The following is a 10,098-nucleotide window of genomic DNA, read 5'->3' as shown; positions in this document are numbered from 1 at the left end:
ACGCCACCATGCCCAGCTGAATTTTTGTATTTTTAGTAGAGACGGGGTTTCACCATGTTGACCAGGATGGTCTCGATCTCTTGACCTCGTGATCCACTCGCCTCGGCCTCCCAAAGTGCTGGGATTACAGGCGTGAGCCACCGCGTCCAAAAATTTTTTCAATATATCCATTGAAAAAAAATCAGCATATTAAGTCCACCTGTGTAGTTCAAACCCATGTAGTTCAAGGTCACCTGTAACATTAGTGTAGGTATGCAGTAGGCAGTGCCATCTAGGTTTGTGGAAGTACAGTCTATGTTGCTCACACATTGGCAACAGCACTTAATGATGTATTTTCAGAGTGGTCAGCTTCATGAAGTGATTCCTGACTGTATTTGTGTCTTTGGGTCTAAAGTGAACCTTTTTTTTTTTTTTTAACATAAATGGAGACAGGGTCTTGCTGTGTTGCCCAGGCTGGTCTCAAACTCCTGGGCTTAAGTCATCCCCCTGCCTGAGTTACCCTCATTCAGTGGCCAAGAGGTCCTCCGTGCTCCACACCGGGATACAGGGAACCCAGGGTGGGTCCTGGCTCCAGCCCTGCCCAGAGGGTCCAGATGCCTTAGTTTCCCAAAGTGCTGAGATTACAGGCGTGAGCCACCACATTGTGCCAGTACTTGGATTCTTTCTTGTCATAGAAAGTTCAGGAAGCTGGCAGCCTTCCCAGGTCAGGTGACCAGCCTCTTAGACCTGCTTGTCCCACTCAGGGACAGCCGCTTGCTTGGTGCCTCCCTGGCCCCAAGGGCCTCAGAGATTCTAGGTCAGGGAGAAAAGCTACTAAATGATTCTTATGCTTAACAGGGCTGTAGCCAGCAACTCCAGCCAGGGTGGAGGGTACCTAGGATTGGTTTGTCACTCAAGTGCCGCACCCTAGTGCTTAGGTCCCAGCTCTGAGACACCCAGTGGGTGAAGAAGCCGCCCTGTGGTCTAGTTGGACAGAGCAGGCTCCAAGGTCTCAGGCCCAGGTTCAAGTCCCACTGATCCGTGTCCTCAGGAAGCATGGCAGCCCTCAGCCGCCTACTCACGTGGTAGAGTGGGCCTGGGGAAAGGGACTATAGGCAATCGGGCAGACACTCAGGCCTTGGCTCCTGCGTCTTCCTCCGCAGAGCTCCCCCACATCTCTCAGTGCCCCATAAACTGAGGAAGGACCAAGAGTGCAAATGTGGATCATTCTTAGCAGCAAAGCCCGAGTGCAGATGAGCTGGGCGGACCCAAGTCTTTTCCCTTCCCAGAGGGCACGCTGCACCCTTCTGCTCACCTCCCCTGAGAAGCACTGCGCCACCCAAGGGATGGTAGTTTCTGCTGCCCAGGTGGGGCCATCACAGCCTCTATGTGTCAGTGTTGCTGGTGCCTGCCAAGTTCCACAGCTGATGCCCGCCAAGTTCCACAGCTGATGCCAAATTAAACGTCAGCTGCTCTGAGGATGGTTGGCTGCCTCCCCTGAAGGATCTAAGGGCGCTGCACAGCTGAGTCTTACGCCAGACTCTCAATCTATGCGTGCTTATACCAGGTGGCTGTTAGCAATGGGGCGGCCTTCTGAGAGCCCGCTTGTGAGTGCACCCACGCATGCCCACATGCTGCCTCAGCTCTCATGTCTCCGGCTCTGCAAATTCCTGCCCTATCACTCATTAATTGTGTGACCCTGGATTAGCTGTGTGACCCTGAGTGAGTCCCCAAACCTCTGATTCTTGGTGTCCACATCTGCAATGTGGTGGTGCGTAGAGCCTGGCTGGAGAGGTCACAAGGACACAAGACACGGCCCTCATGTACCGCGTGGCACTGACAGTCGTGACATGAGGACCCCATGTGCTGCAGGCGCTGCCCTGGGTGCCTGAAGTGTCCTGAAGGTGTGAGACTCATAGCACACCCCAGTGTGAGAGCGAGACTGGGGTGTACTTGTCAGGCGCTGACTGCTCTGTGTCTTTGGTTTCCAGTTCAGGACCTCAAGGGGCTCGGCTATGAGAAGGGGAAGCCCGTGGGTCTAGTGGGTGTCACAGAGCTGTCGGACGCCCAGAAGAAGCAGCTGAAGGAGCAGCAGGAGGTGAGACCGTGGGGACAAGAGGACAGGGGCGTAGCTGGTGCCCAGAGAGTGTTGTCCTCTACCCCCAGATGCAGCGGTCACAGGGGTTCACGTGCTTGCCGAGCTTCTGTGTTCGGTTGGAACCCGTGGCCAACAGGGAGGCTCCCCCTGCCCCAGTAGGTGACATGCCACCCCCACTGCACCTGAGTGGCCTCTTAGGTTGCCTGGGAGACGCTGGCCCTTGGGGCAGCCCCTGTGGCCTGTGATGCCTGGCCTGAGATGCCTGGCCTGAGCTCTGTGACTGCTTCCTGCCATGCTCCAGGCTGGTCCCATGGGATACTCTGCTGATGTTCTCTGTCCGCAGTCCTCTGCTGTGTCTAGTGCAGGACCGCCCTGGTCAGCACAGGGCACCCTGAGAGACTTGAGGTCGCCCACCTGGAGTTGGGCAGTGTTGGTGTTGGCTTCCCTGAGGAGCTGCAGGTACCTGCCTGTCAGTTCCTGTGGCTGGCTCACTCCAACCCTTCCTCCAGGCCCTCAGCCCTGTAACATCACCTTTGACCCTCTCAGGGGTCAGGAGCCTGAGTTACCCTCATTTAGTGGCCAAGAGGTCCTCCATGCTCCACACCAGGATACGGGGAACCTAGGGTGGGTCCTGGCTCCAGCCCTGCCCAGGGGGTACAGATGAGCCAGGGCCTGGTGGGAGGCTGGCCCTCACAGAAGGTGGGGAGCAGGGGCGGGGCTCCGGCAGGCCAAGGCGCAGTGCCCTGGCTCACTGGTGAGTGTGCCCTGCAGATGCAGCAGATGTACGACATGATCATGCAGCACAAGCGGGCCATGCAGGACATGCAGCTCCTGTGGGAGAAGGCGGTGCAGCAGCACCAGCACGGCTATGACAGCGACGAGGAGGTGGACAGCGAGCTGGGCACCTGGGAGCACCAGCTGCGGCGCATGGAGATGGACAAGACCAGGGGTGCGCAGGATGGCCGGGCGGGGCCCCATCACCTGCCCCAGCAGGCTACCTGGAGGCACCTCACTTGGTCTTGAGCCGCCGCCCTGGTTCAGCCCCCAGCCTGCCTCCATGGCTGTGATGCCCGGGAGTGAGAGGCTCAATCTCTCTAGGGCCTTGTTTTCTCTGTGGTGAAAAGGAGTGGTCCAGATATTGTGGGTGGAGAACGGCACTGGGTTCACTGAATGCTGGGTGGGGCTGGGGTCAGGCCCAGCCACCTCCTTCCCTGGGGGCCCCAGGCTCCCGCCGAGCCTCATAACTGTGCCCTGGGAGCCACTAGGCTTGCTGTCCTCCTCCTCCTCACCTTTCTGCTTCTCTGAGCAGAATGGGCCGAGCAGTTGACAAAGATGGGCCGGGGCAAGCACTTCATCGGAGACTTCCTGCCTCCAGACGAGCTGGAGAAGTTTATGGAGACCTTCAAGGCCCTGAAGGTGAGCCAGCAGGAGCCCCGGGTCCAGCGCATGCCAGCCCCTCCTAGCTGCCTCCATCACAGCAGGAGCCAGGCCCTCTCCCTGCAGGAGGCATCTGTTAATGACAGGCACCGTCTGTGTAGAGAATTAGCAAACAACAGCTCGGCTGCCGCCTCAGAAACATTTCCTGGGGCTTCGAGGGAAATTCTGCTTCCAGTGGAGCCAATTAAGTGCAGTTGACAGACAAAGTGTTTCTCCGGCAGAAGTCCCCACGGACTGGCCTCTCCAGAACCAGAGCTTAACGTTCTGCCTCTGCTGCTGTTGGGCTCCTGAGGGGGAGGGCTGGCACGGCATGGCCTCTGTTATCTTTTTGAGGTTTTTTTGGTAAAGCTGTTCAGGGCCTGATAACCTCATCAGCGAGGAGGTAACCTCATTGTCCATCTTTTATTAGTACCTTGTGCTACAAATTTCTCTCAGGACTGAACACAGGGCTTCTCTTTGCCAGTGAACCATTGCTTTATCTCAGGTGGATAAGGCCTGTGTAACTCATCCTCTTGCCCTTTTGACTTAGCCATCAGGGAGCTTGATGCACGGTTTGGCACTCAGGCCCCGGGGACCCTGAGAAGCAGGAGAAGCTTGGTCTGTTCTCAAGGAGTCCGGAGGGAGGCAGATGGACCCCTGGTCCATTGAAGCCAAAGGCAGAGGGTTGGATTTGGGGGCTACCACAGCCCCAACCCTGGTGGGTGACAGCCGCCTCCTCACCCCACAGGAGGGCCGCGAGCCAGACTACTCGGAGTACAAGGAGTTCAAGCTGACCGTGGAGAACATCGGCTACCAGATGCTGATGAAGATGGGCTGGAAGGAGGGCGAGGGGCTGGGCTCGGAGGGCCAGGGCATCAAGAACCCGGTCAACAAGTGAGTGGCCCTGGGGGAGGGCGTGGCTCCCTGCCGCCTTCCCACCCCACCCCTTTATAGCACTGCTTTTCCCTGGTGGCAAAGTGGTCACAGCACCGCCCTGCACACCCGTCAGGCACAGGCCTGCAGTGCAGGAGGCCATACGGGCCGGTCCTTCCCAGAGCCGCCTCCAGTCCCCCTTGTGAGGCTCTAGGCCAGGTGAGATGGGTGTGGATACAGATGGGTCAGGCCCTCATGGGTCTTGTGAAGGCTTTTTTTGAATTCTCCATGAGTACAAAACCAGTCCCAGAGATGGACAGGAGCTCTCCCAGGTATGACCCTGGCTCCGTGTGCCCCCTTCGAACCTGTCTTTGAGTAACCATCCTGCCATCCCAAGAGCTGTGACCACCTATACTGTGGACTCCTCCTGCCTGTGTGAGTCCCTGGGGCCTGAGAGCCTCCGGGCTCTCCCCGCCTTCACCATTCGGGTTCAGGCTTCTCTGCGCAGATATGGCCCAGCCCAGCCCTGCGCCCTCGAGAGGTGCTGCCGAGAGCCCAGCTATGCCCAGTCCCTCTGCCTGGAGTTCCAGCCGCAGACTCCTTCCTGCTGGCACTGGCCCGGCCCCCGCTCACATCGCCTCGTCTCCCCCTATAGGGGCACCACCACAGTGGACGGCGCCGGCTTCGGCATTGACCGGCCGGCCGAGCTCTCCAAGGAGGATGATGAGTATGAGGCCTTCCGCAAGAGGATGATGCTGGCCTACCGCTTCCGGCCTAACCCTCTGGTGCGCATCCCCAGCTGGGCTGCCTTTTCTCAGTCGGCAGGAGAGGGTGGCGGTGGGAACTGAAGCCTCCCTTCCTTCCTCAGTCCAGCCAGGCCGGGCTCACCAGTGAGCCCCCTACCACCCTCCTGCATTCGAACCCCCTTCATCCCCCAAGCCTGCCCTGCCACCTCGAGGGTGTGAGCTCAGCTGCCCCCAGAAGGTTCCGGACAGGAGGAATGCTGACTTCAGCATTAACCCCCTTCTGTCATCTGTTTTGCCTTTCACAGAACAACCCCAGACGGCCTTACTACTGAGTGTTCTGGAAACATGTACTTTCTGAATGACCAACCGTCCCTGGACTGTGGAATGTTCCAGCCTGCATTTCTGCCCACCCCTCCCGTTGTCACGAGTGCCGTGCCGTGTAATAAAGTCCCAGTGCTCATCCGCCGCAGCTGCCTGGTCCTGTTGCAGGAAGACCCTCCTGTCGCTAAGCAGCCGGGCCAGGCCAGTCACAGGTTGCAAGATGCTGTCTCAGGGCTCCTTGTTGGCCTGCGGAGTCTCCGTCCCCGCTCGGCCTAGGTTGCACTGGAGGGGAGAAAAGCTGTTCTCAGCATAATAAAGCCGGAAGGCTGGGTGCAGTGTCTCACACCTGTAATCCCAGCATTTTGGGAGGCCAGAGAGGGTGGATCACCTAAGGTCAGGAGTTATAGATCAGCCTAGCCAATATGGTGAAACTCTGTCTCCACTAAAAATACAAAATTAGCCCAGCGCAGTGGCGTGTGCCTGTAGTCCCGGCTACTCGGGAGGCTGAGGTGGGAGGATCGCTTGAGCTCAGGAGTTCTGGGCTGTAGTGCGCTATGCCGCTCGGGTGTCTGCACTAAGTTCAGCATCAATATGGTGGCCTCCCGGGAGCAGGGGACCACCAGGTTGCCTAAGGAGGGGTGAACCTTAGTAGGATAAAAACGCCTGTGCTGCTCACTAGTGGGATCCCGCTTGTGAATAGCCACTGCACTCCAGCCTTGGGGACAGAGCCAGACTCCATCTCAAAAAAAAAAAGTTGAAATTCAAGATATAAGTAGATCAACAATCTCAGACCAAGGCAATACAATGGATTTTCTGCCTTGGTGTTGGGCGAGGGTGGTGCTTGTCAGCTTGTCTGCAGCGTTTTACCCAGCTGCTGCTTCTGGACTCAAAGGAGGCAGCATGGCCTAGCCTACACCCGCAGCTGGAAAGAGAACCCATAACTTTCATAAGATTATATGACTATTCCTTTCTCCTACCCAGCAACAACATAAAAGGAGTTTTTAAAACACTGATATAGGCAAGAAAATGAGAAAGTCAAGAACTGGGCCTTAGTAAAAATGAACACTTTTAAGAGACAAGCAAATAAAACGTTGAAGGCTAGGAGTGGTTCAAGAAGTAGCAATGCCAGCAGACAGGAATTTTGTGCTTGTTAAAGCAATGTAAGGAAAGAGACGGAAGGAAGGAGCAGTGGATGATGTCACGTATTTTTGACACACACCTGAAATAAAACTCTGAACAGTTGGATCAGAGGTAACCTTATGAAATATAGCTGGGTTAGGAGGAAATGGCTGTTCAGAAATTGGGGCAAGTACACATAGGTTTCTTTCCTCTAGGTAGGATATAAAAGCTCACATTGAATCAACACACCTGCTAAAGTGACTTGGGGAAAATGGACATTTTAAAATATCACTTATTTTTAAAAGTCCCAGAACTTCTATGAATGCAAAGAGGTCTCAAAGAACTAAACGTGGCGCCCTTCCTGGGTGCCCAGAGGCCAGGGGCCACTCTCCTCCCGGGCACATCTGCTGAGTCTAGACCTAGAGAGAGGGGATCTGGGAGGCCAGAGTTGGAAACGTTTTTGGCAAATGGAGAAAACAGATGTGTTTTGAATAACCCCCAGGAAGTGGTATAGCAGATTGGAACCTGCAGAAAAGCTAGTTCTCTCCACTCACTATTCTTTCCCATGGGATATTCTGTGGATTACACAGCAGCACCTATCATACCTGAGTGTAAGGGTGGGAACTAGGCTAGAAAACAGAGAAAGGTCTCCACAGCTTCATGGTGCCCACACCAGAATCCTGCTAAAGGAAGGCACCTGGAATACAAACAGGATATACTACACTCAAGATGTTTGGGAAATAGACTCAGAGGTAAATTAAATCTAACTAAAGCTGCAACCCAGCCCTGATCCAGCTTAGTTCCTGGATAGGCTTCCCAGAAGGCTAGGCATCACAGAAAAAAAGAATCAGAAAACTTGAAGATAGGCTTCCAGAAGGCTTCCCAGAAGGCTAGGTATCACAGAAAAAAGAACCAGAAAACTTGAAGACGGGTTGACAGAAATTGTCCGAACTAACACACAGAGATGAGACCAAAAACATAAAAGAGATCAAAAGGAGTAAGAGACATCTGGGACAACATCAACAGGTCTAAGAAACAGGTAACCAGCATCCAAGAAGGAGCAAGACAATAGGGCATAATAAATGCTTGAAGAAGTAATGGCTTAGAAGTCTCCAAAACTGGTGAAAGACACAAGCCAACAGATTCAAGAAGCTCAGATGATCCCAGTCAAAATGAATACAAAGAAAACCACACCAAGGCACATTGTAGTCAAACTGCTGAAAGCCAGTGATAAAAAGACAGGAAGCATCAATTCATTGTTTTAAAAGTGTATTATTGAAAGGAAAGTGAAATCAAAGGGGTGTGGTGTATTTAAATACATTGTTTTCATGTAAGATGGAAAATACTGAGTGGGTATATAAGCAAAGGGAAAGAAGAAAGTAGAAGAGGAAATACTTAAGCAGTATGGTATGAGTTAGGATCTGTGGGGTTGGAGTGATGTATTAGTCTGTTCTCAACTGCTAATAGAGACATACCAGAAACTGGGTAATTTACAAAGAAAAATAGGTTTAATGGATTCACAGTTCCACGTGGCTGGGGAGGCCTCACAATCATGGCAGAAGGCAAAGGAGGAGCAAAGTCATGTCTTAGGTGGCAGCAGGCAAGAGAGAAAGCACGTGCAGAGGAACTCTCCTTTATAAAATTGTCAGATCTCGTGAGACTTATTCACTCTCATGAGAACAACATGGGAAAAACCCGCCCTCATGATTCAGCTACCTCCTACCAGGTCCCTCCCATGACACATGAGAATTGTGGGAGCTACAATTTGAGATTTGGGTGGGGACACAGCCAAACCATATCAAGTGAGAGATCGATATGGGTATGAATCTCGACTCTGACTTACCACTAACTATGTAACCCTTGGCAGATAACACCAACTCTAGCAATCTGTTTTATCAGTTTTAAATGGGCTGGTGATGATAGTAACTACCTCTTACAGTTGTTGTGAGGCTTAATTTAAATAATTCATATATCGTGATTGTAGAGCATCTAGTTCATAGATGGTATATTAGTCTGTTCTCACACCACTGTAAAGAAATAACTGAGACTGGGTAATTTATAAAGAAAGAGGTTTAGCTGGCTCTTGGTTCTGCAGGCTGTGAAGGAAGTGTTCAAGATAGTGAGCTCCAAGATTCTTCAAAGAATCAGGATGTCAGTATGTTCAACTCTCTAATTCTCTGTTCTCCATTTTAAAGTTTAACTTCCTAGTTCTCTTCACCCTTGCCTCTAGTTTCAGTCCACAACTTGCCTACCAGTTCTAATCAGTAGTTCACATCTATTCCACTAGTCACCTGTTCTGACCTGAGTCACCTTTAGTCACCTATTCCGTAACCATCCTTCCCGCCAAACTGCTCACCCCACTGCTCTGGCTCATATCCCTGCTCCCTTTAAAATAGTCAATCAGAATTAGCTTAGACCGTGCAGTCCAACCCTAGCCAATAAAGGAATGACACAGCAGTAAAGGCTACCTGTATGAGGGATAAGAACCCCTTCCCCTCCCCTGTTCAAGTGTGTGCTCGCCATTGACCCATCTGTAAGACATATCCTTCTATAGAAGTAAGTTGCCTTGCTAAGAAAATTTATATTCAGGTGCTATTTCTTTTGCAGCACTGACAATTTACATATAACAGGAAGCATACCAGCTTCTGCTTCTGGGAAGGCCTCAGGAAACTTACAACCATGGTGGAAGGTAAAGGGGAAGCAGGCACATCTTACATGGCTAGAGCTGGAGTAAGAGAGAGGGATGGGGGAGGTACTGCACACTTTTAAGCAACCAGATCTTGCCATAAATCACTCACTATTTGGAGAACAGCACAACAAAGACAGTGCTAAACCATTCACGAGGGATCCACCCCCATGATCAAATCACCTCCCACCACACCCCACCTCCAACATTGGGGATTATAATTTGACATGAGATTTGGGTGGGGATACAGATCCCGACCATATCAGAAGGTATTCAGTAAATGGTAGCCAGCAGTGCTGCTAGCAGAAGTAGCACTTACCAAAGTACAAGTTATCAAACTCCAGGAGAGGAGAAGGAGAAGCATTCACAAAGAAAGGTCTTAAAGGAAGCAGGAAAAGACAGAGGAATACCGTGGATGAAGAAACCAATCTTGAAAAGTTACTAATATTAGACAAAATCATGGCAGATAAAGTAATTCAGACCAACTTTCTCACTGAAGACACCTAGAGAATCTGAACAAAATATAAAATTCTTTGCAACAGAGAGATAAATAAGATTGTGAAGAATTTCCTGTGCTGGGATACATGGAGGTCCAGGGAAGACAGCTGGTGTTTAGGACTGATTTCCCCTAAAAGTGTTTGCCAGTTTCTAAGGCCAGCTAAGAGACCGACTGCTGCTTTTGACAGGGCAATAGGTTTAGAGTCCACAGTTAAGAAGGGAGAAGTCCCAGGAATGCTCCTTTCTTTGAGTTAGGACATTAAAATGCTGCATCCTAGGAGACATATCTAGATACTGCTGCTTGGCTGAATGATCTTTTTTTCTTTTTCTTTTTTTTTTTTTTTTTTTTTTTTTTTTTTTTT

General features: G+C 51.8%; 1 protein-coding gene across 1 annotated transcript in view; it reads left to right on the top strand.

Annotated features, from left to right (window-relative positions):
- The window catches only part of SUGP1 (SURP and G-patch domain containing 1), a 31,663-nt gene extending 26,085 nt beyond the window's left edge, over positions 1-5,578 (top strand). Inside the window, exons 9-14 of the mRNA XM_017501369.2 lie at positions 1,971-2,077; positions 2,849-3,026; positions 3,387-3,493; positions 4,242-4,387; positions 5,022-5,151; positions 5,418-5,578. Coding sequence (XP_017356858.1) covers positions 1,971-2,077; positions 2,849-3,026; positions 3,387-3,493; positions 4,242-4,387; positions 5,022-5,151; positions 5,418-5,444 — 695 coding nt within the window. The 3' untranslated portion in view covers positions 5,445-5,578. The remainder of the gene's footprint in view (positions 1-1,970; positions 2,078-2,848; positions 3,027-3,386; positions 3,494-4,241; positions 4,388-5,021; positions 5,152-5,417) is intronic.
- Positions 5,579-10,098: the final 4,520 nt, after the last annotated feature.

The sequence above is a fragment of the Cebus imitator genome, unplaced genomic scaffold, assembly GCF_001604975.1.
Source record: "Cebus imitator isolate Cc_AM_T3 unplaced genomic scaffold, Cebus_imitator-1.0 Scaffold280, whole genome shotgun sequence".
Taxonomy (NCBI): Eukaryota; Metazoa; Chordata; class Mammalia; order Primates; family Cebidae; genus Cebus; species Cebus imitator.
Note: the sequence above shows the minus strand (reverse complement) of the source record. Positions and strands in the feature narration are given on the sequence as shown.